Source organism: Odocoileus virginianus, chromosome 10 (genome assembly GCF_023699985.2).
Source record: "Odocoileus virginianus isolate 20LAN1187 ecotype Illinois chromosome 10, Ovbor_1.2, whole genome shotgun sequence".
Classification (NCBI taxonomy): Eukaryota; Metazoa; Chordata; class Mammalia; order Artiodactyla; family Cervidae; genus Odocoileus; species Odocoileus virginianus.
In genome coordinates this window covers 12,431,910-12,459,300 of record NC_069683.1, presented here as the reverse complement: position 1 = coordinate 12,459,300, position 27,391 = coordinate 12,431,910, and the positions used below count along the sequence as shown (strand labels likewise).

The 27,391-nt window shown below is 57.4% G+C and overlaps 1 protein-coding gene and 1 long non-coding RNA gene across 6 annotated transcripts in view; both read right to left on the bottom strand.

The window, feature by feature from the left end:
* SPI1 (Spi-1 proto-oncogene) overlaps positions 1-18,334 on the bottom strand; it is a 30,549-nt gene extending 12,215 nt beyond the window's left edge. The window contains exons 1-2 of one of the 5 annotated variants that reach the window (XM_070473032.1): positions 18,194-18,334; positions 2,509-2,608 (exon numbers count right to left, since the gene is read on the bottom strand). In XM_070473032.1, coding sequence (XP_070329133.1) covers positions 2,509-2,608; positions 18,194-18,313 — 220 coding nt within the window. In that variant the 5' untranslated portion in view covers positions 18,314-18,334. Of the gene's footprint in view, positions 1-2,508; positions 2,609-3,038; positions 3,204-4,982; positions 5,263-18,193 lie in introns of those variants that run through there. The other 4 variants (XM_070473033.1, XM_020870997.2, XM_020871006.2 and 1 more) reach the window with 4 other exon arrangements.
* LOC139037074 (uncharacterized) lies at positions 8,674-15,374 on the bottom strand. The gene is made up of 4 exons (XR_011489867.1): positions 12,693-15,374; positions 10,603-10,673; positions 9,481-9,653; positions 8,674-8,888 (listed from the first exon to the last, which is right to left on the bottom strand). It is a non-coding gene; the product is annotated as an uncharacterized lncRNA (long non-coding RNA).
* Positions 18,335-27,391: the final 9,057 nt, after the last annotated feature.

Below are 27,391 nucleotides of genomic sequence, written 5' to 3'. Positions count from 1 at the left end.
CATGTATTACTGCATTGAATCACTGCAACTCCGAGAGGTGTTTTCATGTTCTCGGTTTTACAGATGCAGAAACGGGGGTGCAGAGGGGTTAAGTCACTTGCTCCAAGGTTACACACGGGTGAGTGATGGAGCCAGGACTCGAGGCAGGTCTGGCCCCCCAGCCTTTGCCACCAAGCCTCACCTCCCGCAAGGGTACATGCAGAAGGCATGCGGGAGCTGGTGGGAGAGTTTGGGGGTGTCTCAACTCTTGAGTCTTCAGAAATTACCTCCAACAGGTATTAGAAGGGAGAGAACGGATGCCCAGATGGACTGTGATGACAGGAGTGGGGGTGGGGGAAGTGGTGGTGAATAGGGACCAGAGCATCTGAGGACTCGGAAGGAGTCTGCAGAAAGGACCCAGACGGGGAGCTCAGGCAGCCAGCTGGGAGTCACCCCAGATAAAAGGGATCTGCCTGAGCACGAGCTGGGAAAACACTGGCTATCTCTACAGTGCCCCCTCCATCAGCCAGCCCCAGGCCTAGCAGGCTTCTAGAGTATATAAATAGCACCCCTGTATTACAGGAGGGGAGAATTCAGCTTCGGTAGACCTAAAGGAAAGGCACTCAGACCCAGGGAGACTGAGAAGGGATCAGGCCAGGGGAGAAAGGATCCCTGGGGCTAGAAGGGGTCAGAGGCAGCCCTGAGGTTGCAAGGGCCTGAGCGGTCCTGTTGCCTGGAGCCACCAGGGGGCGCCAGTCCTCAAGGAGGGACCCGCTCAGGTCCCAGACTCCGGGTAGGTGTAGGGCTGGTGTCTGAGTCAGGGACAGTCAGCCCGCGACCCTTGCAGCGGGAGCTGGAGGTACAGTTGGAGGAGGGAGACTCTAAACCATCTCTGGATTTTCCCCAGAAAGGATGCATTTCTTGTAGAAGTATAAAATTTAAATTTAAAAGAATGGGGGGGGCGGGCAAATAAAGGATGTTTTTAAAGTCTTTCTAGTCCTCAAGTTCTGAAAGGAGCCTGTGTGTTCCCAGATATGGCCTTGAAGTATGTCCACCCCTTACTCCCAAGATATGGCTTCCAGTTACAGTCTTTAGAATGGCTGTCAAGGGTGAGTTCCAGGCAAAACTGTTTGCAGGCTTTGCCATCTGGATGTGAGGGTCCTAAATAAGGACTTGCCACATATGGCATCTCTGGGTACAGACATCAGGCTTAAACTGCCAGAGGTGTGCCTGCAGAATGGAGCTCCAGGTGTGAACAGCCCCCAGGTGAAGCCCTCGGGAGTGAAACCTTCCTTGGCTGTGGCACAGAGCGTGTCTGTCCCTCTGGGGCTGCAGACATCCTGCTATCTGGCTTGCCCAGGCCTCCAGACTCCCTGAAGAATCCCTCAGTGAAGACCCATTAACTGGGCCACCTCGCCTTTGGTTCAGACATATTCCATCAATACACCGAGATCTACCACTGGTGACCTCTCTTAGCCCCTTGCCCAGGTCCCAGACACTAAAGGTCTCTCTCCCCTCCCCTGAATTTGCTTTAGGATTGAGCCTGGGCTTTGGGGTGGGGGGCAGTTAGACCCAGACAGAAAAAGGCCCTGGTCGAGGCCCCACCCTCACCCCCACCAGCAGCAGACACGGTTTCAGCCCCTGCTAAGTGAACAGCTCTCAAGTGGGAGCGCTTCTGCACCCCACCGCCCCACCTCCAGGGGACATCTGGCAACTCTGGGGACATTTTTGGTTGCCATGATTGGCAGGAATGCAGGCATCCAGTGGGCAGAAGCCAGGAATGCTGGCAGATACTCTACAAGGCACAAGACAGACCTCACAGCATAGAATTATGCAGCCCAAATGTCGAGAGACAAACGCTGTGAGTCACACACAGCAGGGCCTGGGGCTGCACCAGAGGGGAGTTCAGGGTCATGGGCAGTGACAAGAATGGAGAGGAAGATGGGGGTTTGGGGGAGGAGAAGAAGACGCAGGTTCGATCCCTGGGTGGGGAAGATCCCCTGGAGGAGGAAATGGCAACCCACTCCAGTACTCTTGCCTGGAGAATCCCTGGGACAGAGGAGCACAGCGGACTACAGTTCTGTGGGGCCGCAAAGAGTTGGACATGAATGAGCGACTAAGTGAAGCCAAAAAAAAAAAAATGAGAAAGCACTGGACCTGGAGGGACAGAGCTGGGTCCCACCGGCCAGCTGCGCCTCCTCGTACAGGTCCCGTAGCCTCTCTGCCTGGTCTGTCAGGTGTAAACAGGCCCAAAGGAGTGGATGAGAAGATAAAACATGAAGAGGCTCACCCATGCCTGCACACCAAGGATGCTCCAGAAACATGCGCTCGGGGTGTGGGATGTTGGCGGGGAGCAGGAGCGTGGGGACTTAGGATAGTGAATCCATATCCCTGAGAGCTAACTGGATCCGATGCTCGGGATTCCACAGAAGCCTCGGGAAGGGTCTGCTTTTCCCTTCCCAGAACCCAGCGGCGCTGGGGCGCAGGCCAGGCTGGGGAAGTCGGGGCCGGGTGGGGCCCGCTACTCACCGCTGTGGCTTTCTCCATCACTGCTGAGATAGGGGTAATACTCGTGCGTCTGGCGCTGGTAGAGATCCGTGTCATAGGGAACTAGGTCTTCCGATGGCTGCTGAGAGAGGAGGGGGTCAGGGCTCGGCCTGCGGCGGGGGACCCCCCCAGGGTGTTGGGTCCACACTGAGCCCCTTTATCAGGCCTACAGCCCTCCGTCTGCTTGCCAGAGGAGAGGTCACACAGAGCACAAGCCGGGGACCCAGGGGCGCAAGAGCCTCGGCTCCGGCGGAAAGGGGGTGACAGAGGCCCTGGAGGGTCAGAGGTCAAAAGAAGACAGGTTTGAGGGGACAGCCCAGCGGCTCCCCCAACCACCTCACACTCACACTCCACGGCGTGCCCAGGTCCCAGCCTCACACACTCACCCGCTCACGGTCACACCAATGTGCCTATGCACCCCCCCAAACTCACACAAACTCCCCCACAGACTTCTTCCCACACTCCCAACGTGTGCTCTCACACACACGTCCATTCGCAGCCCTCACACTCACCCCAGGCACACATGCCAGTATGCACCCGCCTAAAGGTGCTCGCAGGGTCCCTGGGGCTGACACAGGAATCCATCCCTCGCCTCCAAGCACGCTGACAGACACACTCAGGCCTGTGTCCATCCTCGGTCACTCATGTTCCTGCACGCCCATCGCCCAGCACACAGGCTTGTCCTCCTGCCGAAACCCCCTCCCCGGGCCCCCAGGCTCTCTCGCTGCCCGATGTCCAGGCCCCAGGCCAGCTCAGGGCCCCCACCCCCACGCTGGCTGCCCACTCTGATGGGCTTTACAGGACTCACCCCGCGCAGCGCTGGGGCTGTGGCTTTGGGGGCCTCTCCCTCCTCCCCTGTCCTCTGGGGACACTCCCTGGTCTCCCTCCCTCCGTCTCCCCATGCCTCTCCCCCTCCCCGCACCCCACTGCCTGGCCGGGCGCTGGGACATGCACACCCAGAGGCTTCCCAACAGTCACCAGGCCTCTCCCCACCCCCGTGCGTGTGCCCGAGCATTGCACAACAGTCACCGTGGCCTCCAGGGCTTGGCTTGGGGACCAGAGCTGCCTTGGGAGCCCACCCTCCCAAGACCCACTCTGCGTTGCCCCTAGACTGGGCCAGGGGCCTCGGGGGCTCCCATGGAGCCCAGGAGGACATGTCTCCTGTTCAGCTCTAGCTGGGATTCAGGGATTGAGAGGTCAAGGGTCAGAGACAGGGTGGCCGGGACCCAGGCCCTCTGGCTCTCTTGAGGCAGAGTGGGCTCTTCCTGGGACCACCCCCCATCACACGCCTTCCTGTCTCCCCCATCTTCTAGGTTCCAGGTGGGGGACGGGGGGGCCAGGGCCAGGTCAGAGGCCGGCTGGCTTGTCCCATCTGTGCCCAGCCCTACATGGAGCCTGGCATAGGTCTGCAGAGAGACAGCACAACCCCACAGCAGGGTGTCAAGCTTGGGGTGCCTCCCTGGGGCTCTGGGACCTGCCTGGGGTGGGGTGGCCCGTGGGGGTAGGGGGGGAAGGGAGCTGCCTCCAGGCCGGGAAAGCTGAGTCAGATGGGCAGGCCCGGCCAAGCCCTTCCCAGTTACCCCCCCAGGGCTCCCCATCCCCAGCTGAGTGGGGAAGGGGGTGAGGAAAGGGAGGGGGTCCTCTCAGAGGGGCCTGGTGGTCTGACACCTGCCGGAGGCTGCAACTGTCACCTACAGCGGGAGTGGAGGGGGTCTGCCCCAGACGGCCGCCCTGCCGTCCCTGGGGTCCCCTGGGACGCCCGCTTCTTCACCTCCGGCCTCAGCCGCTGCCCTCACCCCCGTTTCTCCCTGGACGAGGCCCTCCCCCAGCCCCAATCTCAGCCCCAGGATGGCTCTGCCCTCCTCTCTGCAGTCCCGACCCCAGCTGCCTGGCGAGCCTCTGCTCCCCTCGCTGCCCCGGCCCCCACCTCTGCCTCCGCCACTCAGGGCCCAAGGCCCAGACCTCTCGGGTCAACAGGCACGTCCTCTGCGCCTGGGTGGCGGGGGACCCAGGTTTCAGGCAGCCTCGGTCTCCAGGAGCACCCAGTCCAGGGCCCGAGACGTCTGGCCTCCTGCCTGCCAGCCCTTCACCGTCCCAGGGACTGGCTTCCCTCCACACCAGCCTTCCCAGCTCCCAGTCACCCTCGCCATCCTCGCCACCCTCAGCCCGGCCGCCCCTCAGGCCCCTGGAGCCCCGGCTGCCACCCAAGCCCCATCTATAAATAACCGCTCAGGCCCCATCGATCACAGCCCCACTGTGGGCCCGGCCCTCAGCCCGCCGGGGCGTGCTTGCTCCGAGGAGGCCGATGGCCCCCTTGCTCGGGTCTCAGGCCCCGGGGCTCCAGGGAGGAAACACCAGCTTCCCACTGATAGGGGAAGGCAGGCGGCGGGCTGGCGGGCAGGTGGCGGGCGTCCGAGGGCCGTGGGCTGGGCTGGTGGAGTAGTCCCGATACTCACAGGGGGGACGAGGGGAAACCCTTCCATTTTGCACGCCTGTAACATCCAGCCGAGCTCCGAGCCGGTCAGGTCCCCTGCCTCGGTGGGGGCCAGTGCGGAGCCCCTGGGGATGGGGCGCCCCGTCGGGGGTGTGTGGGGGGGTGGGCTGGACCGCTTCGGGGCGGGCGCAGGGCTCGGGCCTGCCCCTTGAGCTAGAGGAGCCCTGGGTGAGCCCCCTCCCTTGACATTGCAGGGCCAGCGCAAGTTCCTGATTTTATCGAAGGCCTGCCGCTGGGAGATAGTCCCCTTGGGGTGACATCACCACCCCAGCCCGTTTGCATAAATCTCTTGCGCTACAGGAAGTCTCTGGCCGGCTGGGGCAGGTGGTGCTCCAGGGGCTGGCCTGGAAGGCCGAGGGGGCCAGGCCCCTGCCCAGAGGAAGTCGGGACTGTGAGGGGCGGCCTTGAGGGCTGGGGTAGGGCGGGAGAATGGGAGTGGGGAAGGCTGGCTTCACCACGAGGAGGGCCTTGCTGCCCCCTGGGGCCTGTGGAGGCTCTCTCACCCCGAATCCGGCAGATGCCTACTACTTTTGAGACCCCCCACGTGGCCAACAGTCACTTCCTTGGGGGATCGGAGCTGGTAAGGGTGTCCCCTTGGGGCCTCCACGTTCTGGGGTCAGCCTGGCTGGGCGAAGGCGCTCGTCCTGCTGATTGCCAGGCCTGGCTCTTCCTGGGCCCGTAGGCCCCCAACCGCAGTCCTACCCAGCCTGGGGCTGGGCCTTGGGGCCTGGTCCTCAGCATCATGCTGGTTTCTCCTTCCTTCCACCAGAAGTGTTCCTACACCCTCCCCTCCCATCTTCCCAAGGATCACCATGTCTTCCATATCTCAGTTTCCCTACCCCTTACCAATGCCTGACTGTCAATTGAGTCTTCCTAGTTTAAAAACTTTTCTTGTCTGTCTATCCATTCACCTATTTTCCCATCCATTTACTTATGTTTTGTCAATCCATCTATTCACCCATCAAGCCAGCCGTACATTCATTTGTCTTTCAGTTTAATCCAGCCCTTCATTCATCCATTTATCTGTTAGTCTATTATCCATCTACCCATTTGTTTATCTTCTCATCCAGTGAGCCGTCTATATGTTCATTTATCAGCCCATCCGTTTGTTACTCATCCACATTTCCATCTATTTATCCATCGTATGTCCAGCTATCAATCTGTTCGTTCACTGGTCCATTCATTCATCTAGCCATCCATCCACTGATGCATTCTACCAATATCAGTTGAGTTCTAGGCTTCATGCCCATACGATATGGCTCAGATAGTAAAGAGTCTGCCTGCAATGTGGGAAACCTGGGTTCAGTCCCTGGGTTGGGAAGATCCCCTGGAGAAGGAAATGGCAACCCACTCCAGTATTCTTGCTTGGAAAATCCCATGGACAGAGGAGCCTGGCAGGCTACAGTCCATGGGTTCACAAAGAGTCAGACACAACCGAGTGACTAACACACACAGGGTTTATGCTCAGTGCTGGGAAAAGAGAAAGGTACTGAACAAGGCTCCTGTCTTCAGGGAGTTCCTGATCTAGTCTGAAGGGCAGAAGGATGAATAGAGGCAACTTTTAAATCCTTGGTCTCTAGTAAGCTCAGTTCTCCATACTCGTTGAGAGCGCACTCTCCTCTCCTGTGAAGTCTTACCCTTTGCTCTAAGTCCTAATCACACTAACACTGCCTCCTTCCTGTCAGTGGAATCCCAGACACCCGAGTGTTTCTTCGCTTGCAGCGAAGACCAGGGATCGCAGGTTTGGATTCACCATTAGACCTATTTCACCTACACCTTCACTGATTTTTTGCCTCCACCTTTGGGACTCTCCAAGAAGTCTAGGGCACTGGTCCTCAGGACTCCCTAGGAACCTGACCAAGGCCCCTCCCCAAGAAGAGGGGAGAGGCGGGCTGACTTGGCATCTGTGCCATCCCTGACCCCACTTTCTCATCAAGAAGGCCTCATCCCCACTGACTGCACGGCTGAGGGTGGTCTCTACTGCACAAGGGCCACCTCCTGCTTGCTGTGTTCACTCATTCATTCTTTGCTTATATGCTTATTTATCTCTCTTTCATTTGTTTAATCACTAATGCTTTACTGAAGGTCTCCCATCTGCTGGGCCTGGCAAGGGGACGTGAACATGAAGGAGGCGTGCCCTGGGCCACCAGAAGCTCGCAGGCCCACAGAGAGAACAGACATGCGAGCAGATGCACGCTCCTCTGGGGAGGCAGGGGCACAAGAGGTGCCAGGGGCAGAGGCGCATAGTCAGTCGGGTCAGGGCCACACGCAGGGGAGCACGCCGGGGCCAGAGCAAGGCCAGCAGGTGGCAGAGAAGACGGGAACAGGCTGGAAACAAGGCCAGACCCGGCGGCGGAGAGCCTTGAGTACCAAGCCTGGGGCATGGGCTGCCTCCAGGAGCTGCCGAGGGGCCCCTGCTGGGCCCAGGCAGGGAGTCCGGGCTTCCCAGGCCGCATTGCGGGGGTAACAAATCCACCTGCCAACGCAGGAGATCGGCAGGTTCAGTCCCTGGGTCTGGAGGATCCCCTGGAGGAGGAGATGGCAACTTGTTCCTTGCCTGGGAAATCCCATGGATAGATAGCCCGGCGGGCTACAGGGGTCGTGGGGTCACAAAGGGTCGGACACGACTAAGCCACTGAGCGCGCACACACTCGAGGAGGCAGTGTATTGCTCTCCCCCGTGAGTGCAGGCAGCGGACCAGGCCGGCTCTGTGTTCCTGAGCCCTAAGTCTCAAGGGGCCACGAGAGAAGAGAGAGACTCCACTGTCCCAAGTCTGGCCAAGCCCAGGGAGAGAAAATCCCCAGGGCCCCAAATCTCGGGAAACAGGCAGAACTGGCTCCCACTTTCTGCACAGCTCGAGCACCCTGTATCCATTCCCACACCAGCAAGTCCTCCCCATCCTTCCTCCCACTGCCCATCCTCCCTAAGCACACCAGAAACCTCTTCCCAAGGCTCGGATTCCAAGGGACCTGCTGAGGTCCTAAGCCTTAGGAATAGCAGGACCCAGATTCTAAACAATTTCAAGCACAGCAGGAGGGGTCTGATCATATCCACAACCCCAGGAGCTAGCAACTCCTTCAAAGGGGTGGGGGGTGGGGGGACAGGTATTTTCTGAGTGTCCAGCACTGGGCTGAGTGCCTCCACTCTTGTGATCTCATGGAACCGGGACAATCATGTTGCCCTGAGGCCCAAGAGGTTGATGACTCGCCCAGGGTCACACAGCTTGTGAGTGGGGAGCCTGGACCTGCTTTCTGGGGCTCTCAGAAGGGTGGGATCCCAGGGCAGTGAAAGGAGGCAGAAGGACGAGGAGCCAGTGCGGAGCAGACAGGGGGCCGGGGGGACACAGAGGGGCCAAGGCGGTCAGGACTGGGGAAGAAGAGGAAGGCAGAAAAACAGGAGAAAGAGCCAAAGAAGGGGGCAGAGAGAAGTGAGTCGAGAAAGAGCGGGGTGGGGCGGTGGGAGGGCAGGACACAGGAGGGCGAGAGCGGAGAGCACGGTGGGTCCTGGGAGGCTGCAGGCCCGAGCACAGAGGGTCAGGGTCCGCAGTTTTGCTGGAAGTCACCAGGAGCGTCTTGTAGACCCCGTGGCTCGAGTTTTTGTGGGCAAGAAATTGGTTTGAGATTTAAAGAAAAACACTTAGGTGCTTCAGGGAATGAGAGGCAAAGCTGTTTTTTATTTTTATCTTTTTATTCGTTATTTATCTTTGGCCGTGCTGGGTCTCTGTTGAGGCATGTGGACTCTAGTTGCGCTGTGCGGGCTCAGCTGCCCCACGGCATCATGCAGGATCTTAGCTCCTCAACCGGGGATCGAACTTGTGTCCCCTGCATTGGAAGGTAGACTCTTAACCACTGGACCACCAGGGAAATCCCTGAAACGGTTTTTTAAACTATGTTAATTTTTCAATAGGTAATAGAAACACATGGTATGAAATTCAAAAGGTAACAAAAAGGGAAATGGTCCCGTTCCCTGTTAGCTGATTCTTGGATATTTTTTCTAGAGGAAGTCTAGCAGACAGAAGCATAGAGGCAGATATATTCTTTTTTAAATTTCACACAGCAAACAGCGCCCATAACACATCATGCTTCACTTTGGTTGTTTTTTCCTCACTAAATCCATTCCATGCCCATGCATATAGAGCCGTCTTGCTCTTTTTAATGACTATATAGTATTCTACGGTTTGGGTAAACTGTGGTAGTGTCACATCATGAGAGACCTCATTCATTCAAAAAACTGCAGGAAACATTTGTGTACAATTTAAAAGATAATTATAAAGTGTACACATACATAACCACCACCTAGGTCAAGAAATAGAACACTGCCAGCGCTTCAGAAGCTTCCCCAAATGTCCTGCCTCTCTCTAGAAGGAAGACTATCCTAACTTTGCCAGTAATTATTTCCCTGTTTTCCTTACAGATTTCCCACTTGAGTAAACATCTCTAACAATATAGTTTAGCTTTTACCTTAACAGATTTTAACCTTTATATGAAGAGAATCATAGTGTAAACATTCTTGTTGCATGTAGCTGTGGTCCACTTTCATTGCCGTATAGCATTCATTGTTGAAAAGTTATTTAACCAGTCTCTTACGGATGGATGTTCAGGTTGTTTCCAGACTTCTGCTATTACAAATAATACTGCAATAGGCAAAATTTGCTAATTTACACACATGCAAGTGTACGTCTAGGATAAATGCCCCAAAGTTGAAATACTGGGTCAAAGAGGAGTGCTTTTTTTTTTTTTTTTTTTTTGCAGGAAAGCTAGAGGGGAGTGTCTACTGGAATAGTTGGGTAAAGATGTGGGTGAAAGGTCGTTTCCAGGACTGGAGGGATTGCAGTGCTGGCTCCAGGTGGTAGTCCTCATGCCTTCACGTCAGCTTGTTTCTAAAAAACATCCTTCAACTGTAAAGATCGAAACTTATTTTTCTGCCTTACATGAAAACTATGTGGGAGAAAGGCCTACTTCTGCAGAAGTAAATGTTCAAAGGGAGAGACACTAAAATGCTATAAATTCTTTCTCTATATATTTAATTTTCCAAGTCTAATCGTGATTAAGAGATTTGACAGTGAAAAGAAAATCACCACAACCAAATGCAGGCTGAGTCAAAAATCTTTGTGTACCTCCCTGCAGACACTAATAAATAGTATCAGGAATTACCTAAAATAGAAACAAAAACTCCTTCAATTATAAGTAATATTGAAAATGGCACAGCTTTCTATCTTAACTCATTGGAAAAGAGATCAGAGAATTATTTAGATGCTATCAGTGTAGGTGCCCAGATAGTTCTTTAATTTTTAATTTTTATTTTTTTTATTGAAGTACACACAGAAATTTTTGACTTACCTCTTTTGAAGTCAAAGGGGACATTTTTTTCAGTTGAAATATAAGGGATATATATAACATTGTATTAGTTTTAAGTGTACTGCATGCATTTTTAACTCTCAAGTAAATAGGTAGATAAACATGGGCTTCCTAGGTGGCTCAGTGGTAAAGAATCTGCCTGCCAATGCAGGAGACACAGGTTCGATCCCTGAGTTGGGAAGATCCCCTGCAAGAGGGCATGGCAACCCACTCCAGTATTCTCACCTGGGAAATCCCATGGACAGAGGAGCCTGGCGGGCTACAGGCCATGGGGGTCTCCAAAGAGCCGGACACGACTGAGTGATTAAACAATAGCGATATTGTCACATTGCCTTGAGTAAAGGTTTCCCCCACTTATCCTCCTACCAGCAGCCCATGACAGTGCTGTTCCCACTCCCACGGGACAAGCGGGCGGCCATGCAGGGCTGGGCCCTGCAGAGAGGGACACGCGGTCAGGCAGCCTGGCTGGTGGAGCACTGGGCGGCCTTTGCCTGCCCTGGGCTGGGCGACTGCTGGGGTAGGCCGGGTGCTATTGCAATCACAAGGCAGGCAGGCAACAGGAAACATGGGGCCCATGTCCTCGAAGCTGAGTGCACATGGGGGAACGTCGTGACCCCTTCTCTCACAGACCCCTCACCCTCAGCCCCAAAGAGCTCCAGACGCCCTCCACTCTTGCAAGTGGCTGGGCCCGGCGGGATGTGACGGGGTGTGTGGGAGAACTCAGACCTCAGAGAGCGAGCTGGGAAAGAAGACCAGAAAGAGCTGAGCCGTGTACAGAAATGGCCATCTTGCAACTTCCTCTCATGGTTGAGACACTGGGAGGGGCTCCTTGGGCCCCTCCAAGCTCTGAGCGCCGGTCTGAGTGCGGGGCTGCCTCTGGAGCCCGCGAGGACATCTGACAAATATTTGCTCAGGGCCTCCAGGGGTCAGGCGACCAAACAGGCAAAGGCCCCTGTCCTCCAGGGGCTGATTCTGGAGCAGGCGGGGGTGGGGGGGTGGCAGGGGACACACGGAGTCGGCGAGAAGGAGGCAAGCGCCACAGGAAAGGGGATTGCCCAGCTCGGGGTGGCGGCGGGGCGGGGGGGCGCCTCTACAGCGTGAAGGGGAGCAGGGCAGGCCTCGGGGAGACATGGACAATGGGGACACTGAACCAATCCTGGGGACAAGTGGGCGAGCCAGCCAAGCAGACACCTGGGAGAAGAGCTCCAGGCGGGGGGACCAGCAAGGGGCCAGTGTGAGCGGAGCCGGGGTGGAAGGGGGAGGAGGTGAGAAGCCTGGGTGCGGGGTGGGGGATGCTGAGGGATGTTGTGCATCGTGTGGAATCTGGTCCTGACTCCGGGAGAACGGGAGCTCCACTGCAGAGTTCACTTTCTCATTCAGATCTGAAGTTGGGGCTCTTATCATTCCCCCTGGGACAGTCGAGGAAACTGGGGCTCAGAAGGGGGGTCCATGCCTCAGCCACTCGAGAGACAGGCGAGGCTTAAACCAGGTCAGCTGGAGACCCGGGTGGTACCCAGGGCAGGTGCCCATAAAGTGCCAGGGGCTGGGACCAAGGCGACCAGCCCCACCGGCTGAGGCCCTCGTCGCCCGGCATTAACTCACCCCACCTCCCATGACCCTGTGAATTTACTACCAGTACCGTTTTACAGACAAGGGTCACGGGGTTCAGCTGGCGAGGGGGCTGCCCAAGGACACACAGCTGGCCCAGGGGGGTGTGGGGGTGGCCCTGGGGCGTGTGCTTCTGTGGATGGGTGCTTTCCTACCTAAAAGTGCTCCTTGCCTCTGGCTTGCTCACAGGCTGAAGTCCAAAGCTCCGAGTCCTGTGCTGTAGCCCACCCCCCACTCCCCAGCACCCTGGCCAGCCTCTCCCACCCTCCCCCACCCTGAGTGGGCCAGCCCTGCCCCCACCTCCAGCCCAAAGACGCTACTCAACATTCCCAGAACCTCTTTCTCAATCTCCCACGGCCTTTCCCACCCCCTTTCACACTCAAAGGCCTCCTCCATCTTTTTTTTTTTTTCCTCCTCCATCTTTTGAGGGCTCGCCTCCTCCAGGCTGTCTCCCCAGACGCTCCCTTCCCAGATCACCTCCATCTTTCCTCCGCCCTACTGAATCCCTCCTTGAACTCTGCGCCAGCTCCTGCCCACCTCCCTGCTCCCCCCCCAACACTCCCACCAGCTCCCCGGCCCCAGGGGCCAAGCAGCAGAGATCTCCAGAGTGGCCCGATCTCTGCCATGCCCTGAATCTCAGCTCCCCCCCCCACCCTGCTGCACACCCTTGTCTCCTGTTGGCCAGGCCATTCAGACGGGGAGCTCACCTCCTGGCCACATCACTCAGCCTCCGGCACCTCAAACCCACCGCCACCCACAGCGACTTCCTCCTGCTCACCACGGGCAGCACCCGCCCTGCTGGCTCACTGAGACCAGGAGCCACTTCCCCCCCCCCCGCCGCCGCCAGGCCCCCCTCTTCTGTGGAGCCCCCGGCACCATCCTCTCCTATCCAGGTACCCCTGGATTCTTCCTTACCACTGGCAGTGTAGCCCCTTCCCTCCCCGAAGCTCAGAGGCCTCGATTCTATAGAGGGGCCAAGACCCAGCCGCAGCACGGTCCAGAGGACAGAAAGAGACACTCTGTGTGAGCCCTCCCCTCATATACAGTAGGTTTTCAAATCAGCGCGCGTTTCCCTCACTGGCCTCCACAAATGCTGAGTGATCCTCCTAACCTCGTGGAGGTTAGGAGTATGGCTCTAGAGACCTTGATTCTGAATCCTATCCCTGCCCTGTGTTCGCCACGTGGCTGAGGGCAAGTCACTTCTCAGAGCCTCGGTATCGTCATCTGTAAAACAGGGCCAACAGCAGGATACCCCCCAGGGGACTGTGAGAATTAGAGGTTGCACTGGAGATGTTTCTATGTGATGCACGCACCCAGCATCCCTCTGGAGGAGGAAGGCTCGGCCCTATCTCCGAGGGCTCAGGATCTCTACGGTCCTCAGTTCCTTGGAAGCGCCAACCCCCTGGCCTTTCCAAAGCCTCCTTGGAAAAGCTGAGCAACGTGAGGAGCCGAGAAGCTGGCGGAGGAGAGCCTTGAGAGAGCAGCCTCTCGCCCTCCTTTGCCCTGCCTGCACTTCTGCCCTCCTCCCTGCCTGAGCAGCCAGCTCTTGGGAGAAGACCTAGGGGCCCCAGGTCTGGAGTAGGGACGCTATGGTAGGAAGAAGGTAATCGATATCAAGTACCGGTCGTGGGCCAGCGTGCTAGACATTTACAACAAAGCGACGGCACAGGGATCGATTTTAACAGATGGAAATGGGCCTCAGAGCCGACGCTTATACCGCTCCAGGCCAGAAAGCAGAAAGAGCCAGAATCAGGGTCGGACCAGGCTTATCTTACTCCAGAGTCTGTGCTCTCAGCCCAAAGCTGCCCCAGCGTGCGTGCCGGGAGCCAGCAGGACAGGGGTCTGTGTGCCTGGTGCGTGAGTGGGAGGGTGCTGAGGGGGCCGGTGACTGAGGTGCTGACTTGATTTCCAGGCTGTGGGATCCCAGGCTACCTCGAAGCAGTCTGGGGTCCCGGGCAAGCGCGAGGGGCAAGGAGTAGGAAGGCCTGTACCGGGAAGGAGTTAAATGCATAAGGGGCCTGGGTGAATCAGAGACTCCGCAGGCTGAGGTGGAAATTCCCTGTGCATGGCGTGTGGTCACCCAGAAAAGGGAAACGGTGCTTTTTGGAGCAGAGGACGGCGGGGGCTCCAGCCCGGGAGCAGATGCCTGCTGGGTGGGGCCGGCAAGGGCGTCGTGACCAAGGAGGCCCGGCCTCCTGGTGGGAAGAAGGAGGCAAGGAGCCATGACGCCAGGCCAGGCCTGGTCATACTATGGTGTGTCCATGGGCCCTGACAGATGAACAGGAGTTCACTGGGCCCAGAGGAAGAAGGGGCACTCGACTTGAACTGTGGGAACCACTAGAGCTCAGGCCCAGGGGTGGGACTCAGCATGGGGAGCCTGTCCCCCCAGGCTTTTGTTGGGGACCTCTTTCCTACCCCACCTGAGGGGCCGCTCCTCACCCCAGGAAGCGCCCGTCACCTTCTCCTGGGGTCCCCCAGCCTCAGTTTCCCTCCCAGAGTTCTCAGCACCTTGTCACTCATCCGCCGTGCGCACAGGACTGGGGCAGGTGCCATGTCCTAGCTCTAGAGACAGTTTGCATCTGAGGCAGCTGGCAAGGAGTGGGTGCTCTGTGTTTGAGGACCGACAATCCACGGAAGAGGATTCTGACGTTCGGAGAGTTTAGGTGAAACGCGGCCTGCTGGCTGGGGCTGAGGCGGGGTGGGAGCCAGGGCTCCGCTTCAGCTGGGACTTGGTGGGAGGTATGGAGTGGGGCAGGCAGAGCCTTCCCCTGGGGCAGCGGAGGGGGACCTGGGCCGCTGATGACCCCGTCCAGCAGCTCCAGCGTCCGAGGCCTGCGTCCCCCTCAAGCTTCGGGCCAGCCTGACTTCCTGCCTTGTCCCTGGGGCTGGGAAACTTGTGTCCTCCCCGGGGAAGGAGACAGACGGATGAGACGGAGCGAGGGCCAGTCAGATGGACAGACGAGGGGACTCGGTGTCAGGAAACCCTGACTCCCAGTCCAGACGCTTGCCCACTGTGTAGCCTGGGACATTCGCCTCGCCCTCTGTGCCCCAGAGTCATTTCTGATGGAGATGGTGGGACAGGCTATATCTGGGGACAAAAAGAACTGACCCCCCTCTGCGTCATCATGAGAGCTCGTCCATGATCTGAAACGAGTGTTCCTTGTGTTGTCTTTTGTCTCTTCCTAGAACAATCCCCTGCTGCAGCGCCAGTCCTGCCTGCCAGTTCCTAAGCAGCGTGAGCCGTGGTCTCAGGCCCAGCGTCCATCGGTCCCAGCTCAACTCTGGCCCGCAAGAGGACCTGTGACCCACACCAGCAGAATGAGGGGGCTGAAACCCAGCTCAAAGACAGTAGGCGGCTGGGGCGTCCCACCCAGAAACAAGCCCCCTGGAAGGCCCCGGGTGCCCCCAGGCCCACCGCAGCACCCCAGATTCCTTGCCCCCACCCCCCCAACCCGGGAAAGGTCAAGGGGCCCCTGGAGCGGCTACCCTCGGGCAGGGCCGAGCAGCGTCATGGCGGCCATCGGGGCTGGAGCTTTTCCAGTCACGAAGGGGAACTGAGAACTGTGGGAATGTGCTTTGGGCAGGCCAGAGTGGGCCGGGCCCCAGTGGGAGGGGGCTGCTCCAAGGAGCCCAAGCTCATGGGGTCCTGGAGCGGGGCGGTGAGGAGCTGAAGAGGACCCCCTGCTTCTCCAAGCAAGTGGCTGAAGGGCCGGGGATGGGGCAGGTGGGGGGGTCACTGCGAGGTCCTGCCAGGTTGTCCAGAGAGAGCTGGCCGGGGCAGTGGGAGGTTGGGGAGCTGTGTGGGGAAGGAAAGAGGAAGCCGTGCGGAGCGGGGGAGGGGGCCGCGGGGAGGAGTGGGGGCCGGGGGGCCTGGAGTCACTCTGGCCGCAGTCACTTCGCTTCTCCTGGTTTCGGTTTGTAAATAGCTGCTGGCTCCGTGCAGGCGGGATGGGCCCTGCCCCTTCTGTGGCCCGTGTCCAGGGAGGTCCAGGTCTGAGCAGCTAGCTGCACGCGCTGCTGGCCTGGGCTTGAGGACCCCCGCGGGCATCGAGGCTGCCCGGCCTTTGGGCTTGATGGGCAGGTTCTGGCGGGCCCGGTTCTGGGCAGCCCCAACCTGTGGTCACTGAGGTAATACAGCTGGGATAGAACTTGATGACTTGGCCACACTGGGCTTATTTATAACTGGGCCTCCGTGGGCAGAAGAGCAGCTGCGGAGCCGCCAACTCAGCACTTGGGCTGACCCCAGGCACCAAGGCAGAGGACGCGATGGCGGGGGCCAGGCCGGCCTCCCGGCCCCTCAGGCTGCGCACCAGGGTCTTGGGATCCTCGAGGCCTCTCTGGCTGGAACCAGTCCTTGGCTGTCCACGATGGACAGGCCTTGAGACTGAGGAGAAGCCACTTAGGAAGTGGGCACATCAGAACCTCCTGGGCCAAGTGGGGTGGCTGAACTCAGTCAGTGGACTGGTCAGTTCCCCCAGGGGCACCCAGGCCTCAGCCTTCCTGCAAAGAAATTCTTCCTCCAGACGTCAGATGCTGTCAGCAATCTCCACAAGCACAAGTCATCTGCCCTCCCCTTCTTGCAAGAGCAGCTTGAAAACAAAACAACACACATTCGGGGAAAAGGCAATGCCAAGTTCCCGAGGCCTGGTCCTGGTGGTGGAACCTCCAGGCACCCGACACCGGGAGAAGGCTCCGGGCCCTCCCAAGGCCCAGGTGTCATGTCGCACGGGCACCCACCTCCTTGCAGGACAGCCGGGAAGGGCTGGCCCGGCCCCAAGCCCTACTCAACCTTCTCCTGAGAAATAATGTGAGGGTGGACCGGACCCTTTCCTAAAATTTGTAGGCATAAAGGGGATCCGGAAATCTTTCTCCCGCTCGGAATCCTTCCGAGTCAGCCTGGTCACCCACCATTCTCTGTCTGTCCCATCCACACCCTGTCTCCCTAACCTGGTCCTGGCCTTCCCGACCTCCACACCTCAATTCGAAGTCTGGTTCACCCAGCGGGTGAGCTCTTCCCTGCTCCGTCTGTCCAAACCCCTCTCTGTCGAGGCCTATGCCAAGCCCTTCCTCGGAGGGTCCCAGTCCCAGGGCGGATCTTATCCTCTAAGCTGAAGCTCTTGGGATGGAAAAAATCAAGGACTGTCAGAATTGGGGCGGAAACGGGCGAGGGATCTTAGACTATGAGTACCATGATCACCTCACGTGAAAGAGGAAAACCAAGGCCGGGAGTGGGTCAGGGAGGGCCAGAGACACTCAGTAGACAAAGGGCAGAGCTGAGACCAGAGCTCCCGACCCTGGACCTCAGACCCTCTGGACCACCTGCTCGGCCTTGAGCGGCAGCCTTGCCTGGCCCCTTCCTCTTAGTGCTGGGGATGGGAGGGCTGGGGGCCCTGGGGTTGGGGGGTAACTCGGGCCATCTCCTGCCCGGGTCGGGGCCTGCGGTGCGGGCCCACTCAGGCCCCCTCTGGGCAGGGTCGGTGGGCCGCCCTGCCTGGAGCCACCCCGGCTGCAGCTGCCCCTGTTTCCACATCGGCAGCAGCAAGTCCGGCGCCTGAGAAAACAGGAAGCGCCCAGTCACCACAGGAAGCGTGTGTGCGCAGCCTCCCCGCCCCCGGCCCATTGCAAAACGCCAACAGCCCGGTTACCACAGGCACCACACCGCGGCGGGGGACGCTCCGGCCGCCAGGTCCGCCCCGGGGGCCGGGCCGTCGGACTTCAGCCCTCACCTGCCGGGCCCCGACCACGGGCCGGTGTCCAGTGGGGGGCGGGGGGCGGCCCGGAGGAGCCCGAGGCCTGGGCTTCAGGCCTCCCGCCTTCCTCTGGGTGCTCAGCCCCATCCCCCCACTGCGTCTGAACCAGGCCTCCTCGGGCCGTCGTGAAATCAGAATGTGGGGTCAGGGGTCACAGAGAAGCTGCCTCTCCGGCCTAAGGGTTGGGACGGGAGGACTATTCGACGGCCTTCGACCTGACGGCTCCATCCGCCAGCCTCCCCGGGGCCACAGCCTCGGAGCCCGCCACCCCCACAGCCCCTGGGAGCTGTCTGCCGTCAAGTCCACACCTGCCACACCCTCTCGGGCCGGCCCCAGCCCTTCCCGACCGAGACTGCCAGCCCCCGGGGTCCTGCCCCCTGGGGCTCGCCTTGGGGGGGCAGGGAGGGCGGGTGGGAGTCGGGGCCCCTCCTCGTCCCACCCCACCTGCCCCGACTCACCTCTCCTTTACGGGTCCCCCCGGGGCGCACCCTTTGGAAGGAGGTGGGAGTCCCGGCAGGGCCTGCACTGCTCCAGCCCCGCGGACAGCAAGGAAAAGAGAAGAGAGCAGAGCATTTCATGGCTGTAATAAATCAAAGGGGGAAGTCGGAGCAGGAGAAATAAGAAACTTCCCTACCCCGGGCACAGGGACCTGCCAGGCGGCAGCCCCCGGCACCCCACGGCTTTCCCTCCTCCTTCCTGCATCCCTGGCGGGGGGCCCGGACTGGGTGCCTTCTCCCCCAGGCCTAGCGAGGTACCCCACCTGCCCGGAGGTCCCCTGGGAACCCTGGAGGCCCAGCCTCTCTCAGCACTGGGCCTCAGTTTCCTCCAAATGGGCGTGGGGAAACTCAACAAGGCTGTTGTTTCTCTGGGGAGGCAAAGGCTTAGACTGCCCCGCATAGACAGCTGCAGACGGGCAGGGCCCCTCCGGACAAGGACCCTCAGGGCATGAAGAGGGGTGGGGAGGGGGTGAAGCATCTGAGAAGTCCCAGCAGGACGGCTGGCTGGGCTGGACAAACGTCTGTGAAAGGAGCCGGGAAAGCCAGAGCAAGAGGCCGGAGCAAAGAGTGGAGGCGGGGAGAGCCCTGGACTGTGAGAACGGGCAGGACAGTGACCTCAACTCTGTCCCTGCACTTTCTCAAACCAGACCAGGGGCCCAGGGCCTGGGGTCCAAAGGGCAAGCACCAGATACACGCAGTCACTGAAGACATCACGTCTTCCTGGAGTGTCCACGCAGGCAGAAACTGAGAGTAGAAACTGATTTTTTTTTAAAGTGTGCGTGGGGTGAGGGAGCCCACCTATTTAACAGGATACAAATCTGTATGAATTTTTAAGACAAGAAGAAGGAATTTCAGAGATAGGTTGGCTAGTTTGGGCCCTGTTATGAGCGACACCTCCAGCTTCCCCCGCTGTTGGGGTGTTTCTACTGGAACCATCCTGAGATGGCAGGCTCACTCCCCTTTCCTCAGGGGTCTCTGCTCTCACTCAGCCCCCAGCCCCCAGGGTCTCCCAGCAGTGTCTCCTGAACAACGGGCAGCCAAGAGCTCGGGGTCCTAGGAGACAGCAGCAGGGCCCAGGATCCCTCTGTACCTCTGAGATCACGCTGCTTCACTCACAACCTCGTCAGGCAGATAAGATAAAGAAAGTGGCTGTGACTGTTGGAGAGTCTGGGCTGCAGGGCCAGACAGATTGGGGAGCCTGCAGTGTGTGACCCTGGGCAAGTCATCTTGCCTCCTGGAGCCTCGGTTTCCCCACTGGGGAAAGGCCTCACTTGAAAGCCGGTAATGCAGGACAAACGAGGTCATGGTCTGGGGCCTCACGGTGACCGTGTGGCCAGTAACACACAGCGACCGCCACTCCCATCTCCTCCCAGAAGCCCCCACTTCCTCCCTCCTTCCCTTTCACCTGCCTGAGAACCTCGGCTCCCTGCTCTTCTCTGCACGACCAGGGCCCCTGACCTCCCCCTGACCTGTCCTGATCTGGGAGAGCACCGGAGCTGGGGTTCCCAGCCCTTCCCCAAGGCACTCCATCTGTGAGATGGGTCCTTGGAGACTCAACTCTTGCCCTGGCAGGACTCCCCACGTCTACTCGCACACTTCCTGCCCTCCCAAGACACCCCCTTTCATCCCCAGACAGCCACACGGTTTGAACAATGGGTAGTGTTCACCAGGCACTCTGTGCACACCACATCTTGTAATCTTCGCAGCTGCAAGTATTCTTATCCCCATTACACAGATGAGGAAACTGAGGCTCAGAGGGGCAGAGGGACTGGTGTGAGGTCAGCTGGCTAGAGAGGGGCAGCTCTGAGCTGAGAACTCAGTTCTCTCGTCGATTAACCCAGAAGAAATCCTAGGCAAACGTGGGGCGAAGCAGCACCTCTTTGCTTGGAAGACTTTGAATCCTTTGGGATGTCACTGTTGCCCAGGCTCATGTGTGCGTGCACGCGAAGTAGCTCCAGTTCAGTTCAGTTTAGTTGTTCAATTGTGTCCGACTCTTTGCCACCCCATGAACTGTAGCAAGCCAGGCTTCCCTGTCCAGTAACTTCAGTCATGTCCAACTCTTTGCAACCCCATGGACTGTATAGCCCAGCAGGCTCCTCTGTCCATGGGATTCTCCAGGCAAGAGTACTGGAGTGGGTTGCCATGCCCTCCTTCAGGAGATTTTCCAGACCCAAGGAAAGAACCCATGTCTCTTACATCTCTTGCACTGGCAGGCAGGTTCTTGGTTCACAGTCATGGCCTATTCCCAGTTCCCCAGCTCATCTCCATCCCCAGAATCTCCTGCTTCTCCTGGTTCAGACTGAAGTATGCCAGAGTTAGAAAAATTCCAGTCTCAGGTGACCGTAAGATCAGAGATTACAAAATCCAGAAAGGTGAGCAGCCTCCTGAATCAAATGCTCCCCCTGGCTCCCTGCCCTGCACATGCACACCTAGCAGTGGGTGGAGACAGGCCCAAGGGGGCAGTGTTCCCGAGTGGTTAGAACCAGGGCCTTGCTGCCAGACATTCATGGGGTCTAAATCTCAATTTTGGAACCAGAGACACACCACTCCACCCACCCCCACCCCCACCACTGCATGAGTGACAACCCTAATATGGAGAGAAAGATGCCTCTCCTGACCTGGAGATTTCACAGAAGGGAAATTTGCTTCTAAAGGCCGAGGGCTCAGCCCTGCTTCATGCATGGTCTCATTTAAGCCTCGTTACAGCTCTGACGAGTAGGTACTATTATTACTCCCATTTTACAGATGAAGAAACCAAGGCGAAGGAGTCTTCCCAAGGTCACATGGTCTTGCAGGGACTTGAACCTCAGTCCCGTGTGACTCCAAGTCAGATGCACTTACCCTGCCCCAGATAGGTCCCCCTTCCTTTTTTCCTAGGAATTTTCCCTACCACTGCCAGCCCACAAGTCAGAGGCCCTGAGTGGCAAGTAAACCTTGACTGGCTGGGACTGAAGGGCTGGGCCCTGCCCAGCTGTGGTGCAGTCCCCAAATGCCTGACTGCTCTCGCTCTTGGGCTGGGCTGGGCTGGCAGAGGGCTGCCTGGGCATGCAAGGGGGTGCGCCCAGCTGCTGCGGGGACCCCTCCAGGCCCCAGCTGTCCTGCCTTGGGCCAACCCTGCAGCTATATTGGTGGCCGACCGGCTCCTATAGGAGGGGTGTAAGCCCTTCCTTGGGGCCTGCAGGGTGGGGCCAGGAAACAGAAGCTGGACTTGCGCTTCTCACTTGCTTGGACCCCTTTCAAGGCCCGGGGAGAGGACTCAGCAAATTTGTGTTTGTGATTTTGTAATCTTTTTCTTAAACAGGGCCCCCAGAGTGTACAAGCATCCCCAAACCTAGCTCTGTTCCCCAGGTTGGGGGCAACAGAAAGAGTTCCATTCCGCTCCCCACTTGTTTCCTGACGGCTGGCTCTGTGCCTTAAGGCAGGCCCCCCAAATCCTCATCTACATAGTGGGGATCAAGCCTGGAGAGTCAGCAAGAAGAGGCAGGGGCCATAGGAGGAACGCAGGGTACCCCTTCTTTACAAAGGTCCCAGATCTACAAAGGGGTTTCACCAGCCTGCCCCTGTCCCATCCCCAACGGCCCTGGGGTGGGTAACTGGAGCTCCTACCCCCATTTGCCAGCGGAGATGACTGAGGTTGGAAACACAACGTGCAGGCTGGAGCCCCATCCCCCACGGCTCCCGGGCATCAACCCCCAGGGTTGGAGGGAGGGGGCCGCCGGGGCTGACAGTGGCTCCGGGGAGTTGGGACCGGAGGGTGCGGGGGAGGGCTGGGCGGAGGCTGGGGGGAGGAGGCGGCGTCCCGCACTGTCTCACCGCAGGACCGACCTCCGCTCTTATCTGCTCGGGCAGCTTCCGCCCCCCGCCCAGCCCCCGCCGCAGGCCTGGCCCGCGCCTCCGCCTCCCGAGGGCCTGGCCCGGGGCGCCCCTCCCCCGCGGCCGCCCGCCCCCAGGGAGCGCCCGGGCTGCTGCCCAGCGGAGCAGAGAGGGGCCCGGCCCCCAGGTGAGCAGCCGGAAGTGATAAATAACTCCTGGGAGGGGGCACCACCGCGAGGAGGCCCTCCCTGCGGCGGCACGTCCACCCCCACCCCGACGGGGGCTCCCCACCCAGGCCCCCTCCACCAAATACGGGAGGGCGGGAGGGCGACGGGGTCCCTTAACGCCCCAGGGAGCATGAGAGGCAGTGGCGTTGGTCTGCCAGGTGTTCTGAGGGACAGGAACCCCCCACACACGCCACACACGCGCCCGCGTGCACACACGCACGCACGCACACTCGCATCCCTGGCACAGGTGTGGGAGGGAAGAGAGACGTGGAGACACCTTAGAGAAAGTGAAATGCAAGCCACAAACTGGAGGAGACGTCTGCCTGTCGGCCAGGCCCAACCCGTGAAGGATAAACATCAAAAATACATAAAGGACTCTTGCAAATCCACAGGGAAAAAAACAAACAACAACGATAAAACAACCCTAGCCATGCAACAAAAAAACAGATGTAAAACACGAACAGGCCTTTTTACAGAAGAAGAAACACGTTTGTCCAATCAACATCTAAGGGATGCTCAAGCTCATTGGCAATGAGAGAAATGCAAATGAAGACCACAATAAGATGCTATTTTACACCTTATGAAGGGCAAAAATGAACAGCACCAAACGTTGGAGAAGAGGTGGGGCCACGGGATCTCCAGTGCCTGGTTAGTCAGAGTGCACTCCAGACAACCTCTGGGGAAAACAATCTGGCCTTATCTTGTAAAGCCCAGCAGATCCCCCTCCAGGCTAAAATCAAGAGAAACTTGGGCGTGTGCTCCAAGAGACAGGGAACATTCAAAGCTGCGCTGTCCTGAATAGCAAAAATCTAGGAAATATCCCAAATGCCCACTGACAAAGAGAATGGGTACGTTACAGAGGACTCGTTCACACAGTGGCACATTGCTCAGCAGTGCAAGTGAACAAGCTTCTCCCAATATTGTGAATCAGTCTTAGTACCCATGAAAGTGCTAGTCGCTCAGTCCTGTCCGACTCTTTGTGGCCCCATGGACTGTAGCCCGCCAGGCTCCTCTGTCCATGGAATTCTCCAGGCAAGAATAGTAGAGTAGGTATCTATTCCCTTCTCCAGGGGATCTTCCCGACACAGGGATCGAAGCTGGGTCTCCCACATTGCAGGCGGATTCTTTACTGTCTGAGCCCCCAGGGGAGCCCTTAGTACCCATGTTGTTGATGGAAAAAGCCAGTCCCCAAACACTTCCTACAAAGTTCAAAACCAAGCCAAACTGTGTCTCTACAACAGATGATGTGGGTCCCTTCCTTCTGCTACTTTTGTTATTAGGAGATGACGTGATTACCCACCAAAAGACTCAAGAGTAATACTGAGAATTGACCAGAACCAGTGAGAAAATGGAGTTGGCTTACCAGGTTTCAAAGGAGTGCATAAAAATCATTTGCCTTCCTGTGCACTACATTTAAAATGTGACATTCTTTTAACTACCCGTAAAATGCAAAATATTTAAAAGTCAGCTTACTAAGGCAGGAGGAGAAGGGGATGACACAGAATGAGATGGTTGGATGGCATCACCAACTTGATGGACATGACTTTGAGCAAGCTCCGGGAGATGGGGATGGACAGGGAAGCCTGGCGTGCTGCAGTTCATGGGGTTGCAAAGAGCTGGACATGACTGAGCAACTGAACTGAAGTGTATTAAGAGTTAGGCAAAACCTATATGAGAACAATTGTTAAAAAATAAATAAAATTCTGAATAATATAAAAGAGCTCTTTTCCTTTTTTTTTTAAAAGCCAGATTCGACAGAATATTGCCTGTCATATTTCTTAAAAATAAAAGAATTGTTAAAATTCAGGTTCCCCAAGAAGGAAGCAGAGATATGGAATTCGGACTGGGCAAAATGTAAGGAAATCTATGAATAAATGTGAATTAAATAGGGCGATTCAGGAGTTAAGACTCAGCCTTCCAACGCAGGGGCTGTGGATTCGATCCCTGGTCAGGAAACCAAGATCCTGCATGCCTGAACTAAGGTCCCACTTGCCGCAATTAAGACCTGGCACAGCCAAATAAATAAAGATATATATTTACAAATACATAAATTAAATGAAAGAGAGCCCTGCAGTCTCAGAACACAGTGTGTAGCGCACAGGAATTTGATCCCATTCTGTGCTCCTGAGGCAGGAGAGGAAGAAAGGGAGACATTAAATTGATTTGGACAGACTTCTCAGGGTTATAGGCAAGAGCTTGTCTTTCTTTCCAGAAGCCCACAGCGGGGTGAGGCTGAGGAGGGTGGGGGGTGGAGAAGCCCCGTGTATTCAGGGGACAGGTCTCCGGGTTCCAAAGACACGACCACTGACCCAGAAGGCTTCAGAGAGGAGGCGGCCTTGTAAACAGGCTGGATTCCAATTGACAGAGAAGGTGGGCATCACAGGGGGCAGTGAAGGCAGGGAGCTGGCAGAGAAAGCAGTGAGGCAGGGCTGGCGCTGCTGGGGCCAGCAGGGCTGGGTGGGAGGGAGCCTGGTCACAGGGAGCGCCTTCGGGGGAGTCACTGGGCACTGTCAGGCCAGGCTTGGAAATTCAGAGGAGACAGCACCCCAGGAAATCACGGGGGAGCTAAGGCTCTCTGGGAAGAAGTTGAGAAAGAGTTAGGGTCGTGGCTTCCAGAGGGGTACATCCAGTGTGGAGAGGCAGAGCCGAGGCCACAGTAAGAGCAGAGGGGCCCCCGGTGAGCCCTGGGCTCCACCTCACCTCACCCTGGGCCCCCTGAGCCTCAGACGCCCTTCTCCAAGAGACTGCTGCCTCCACAGGCCCCCACGGAAAGCCCAGAGAAGGCCGGCTTTCTCAAAGGCCACGCTCTGGAAGCTGGAGGAAGGCGCCCAGCCCCCGGGCCTCCAGCCCGGACCGCCAGAGGAGGAGAAGGTTGGCAGGGCTGGGCAGTGTGGGCCGTCGCCCGGTAAGGAGCAGCCCCACCTTCCAGAAGCAGGGGGCTGAGGATGCTGAGAAAGACCCCCCAGTAATGGGACCAGAGCCAGGAACAACATGTTACAGTCAGACCCTGGGCAACTCGGTGAAATCAGAGAAACTGGTCTGCGCCACCCCGACCCCAGGGTGCCATATGCCTCTCAAACATAAGAAAGCAGCGTCCAGGCTCACCTTGCCCTGCTGGAGTGTGTGGGCCCAGTGCCGTGACCCAGGACATCCCTGAAGCCTCCAAACCGATTGATAAGTGTGTTGGAAACCATTCATCTGTGCTCAGCAAGGAGAGGCAGGCGTGGCCCCCACCCTGTGTCGTCCTCTCTTTTCATTACTGTAATACCATCTTTTTTCTATATGTATGTTTTTAAAATTTAATTAATTTGACTGTGCCTTGTCTTCCTTGCAGCACACAGGATCTTCGATCTTCATTGTGACATGCAGGATTCTTTTTTTCAAATACTTTTATTTATTTACTTATTGACTCTTCTGGGTCTTCGTTGCTGCGTGGCGCTTTTCTCCAGTTGAGGCCAGTGGAGGCTACTCTCTAGTTGTGATTCATTGTCGTGGCTTCTCTTTTTGTGGAGCACAGGCTCAAGGCGCCCACAGGCTTCAGTGTTTGTGGGGTGTGGGCTCAGTAGTCATGGATCCCAGGCTCTAGAGCACAGGCTCAACCATTGTGGCACCTGGGCTTTATTGCTCCACTGCATGTGGAATCTTTCTGGATCAGGGATCGAACCCGTGTCTCCTGCATTGACAGGTAGATTCTTTACCACTGAACCACCAGGGAAGCCCCAGCATGCAGGATCTTTAGTTGTGGCATGTGAACTCTTAGCTGCAGCATGTGGGATCTTAGTTCCCTGACCAGGGATCGAACCTATGCCCCCTGCATTGGGAGCATGAGCCTCAACCCACTGGACCGCCTGGGAAGACTGATTTTCTTTAGTTTTTATTTACTCACAATTATACATGGGATTATATATATACACCAATACCTCTATTCATCCTCCTTGTCATGAGTTTAAACTGGCAGATATATTTCTACATTTCTATTTTCTTACTCGTCCACATCCGGAAACCCCAGGCAGGTCTAACTCACCATTTTTAACAGCCACACAATGGTTCCCCCACTGAAGTCTACCTGGGCTCTTCTGGCTCATGACCATTTTCCAGAGTCTCATCCCAACCCTCAGTACATTAGGGAGTCTAATGATGGAAATTCCGGTCCGAGTGAGAGGAAAGGGCAGAGAGAAGGCAGCATGTGGTGTTTCTAGCTGGGTCTTGCCCATCCCCTTACTGGTGGCCAGCAGTCCTCAGCTCCTAGTGGCGGGAATGCTGACTGTGTTATTGTGAAATCATTTGTATATTGTGAAGTGCTTTGCATATGATGGAGTGATTTGCATAGGTGGGGAGGGCATCTTAAGAGATCCCAAAGCAGCATCCTGGAGCGTCCTCCTCCCTTCACAAAGTAAGTAACTTGGGGCTTCTACTTCAGAATTCTGGAAGCAGAACAGGAGGGCACCCCAGCAGACCTAAGGGCCTGGTGGATGAGGCACACGGGAGTTTCAGAGGAAAGCCGATCCGCTGTGTAGCTGGGGGCTTAAGAAGGGCAAACGTGGGCGAGTGAGGTGGAATAGGGCAACTGGTGTAGCCCGTGACAGCCCTGTGCTGTCTGAGCCCCCTGTAACGGAGAGTGACACATGACGGATGAAGGACCCACCGCAGGAGTAGAAGAGGGTCAGAGGCTCGGAGACTCTCAACCCGCTCAAAATCTCTACCCAAGGGAGCACCCAAGTGCCCCTTTCTAGTATTATATGGTCCTGGCTGATTCCCCAAGAAGAATGCAAAAGTGGAAATGTCAAACCGGAGTCCCATGGTCCTGCAAGAGAGAGGTGCTCTCACATGCTCTGGGTCCAGGGACACCAGGTTTGAATCGGGCTTCTGCCATTTGTGCGACCCTGGAATAACATTCCCCCACCTTAGTGGGACAGACCCGAGGATTCAGTACAGCAGAGTGAATGGCACATCGTAGATGTTCTGTTAAAACTGCAGTTATAATCACAGTAATGATGCTACTGTTTGCTGCCTTCGTCTAAAGTGAGGGAAGCACAGAGTCTCTGCTCCCCAAGGTTCGGAGTTTACCGGGCAGCAACGTCGGGCCACCGTGCATTGGACTCCAAAGGGTTACAAGCCC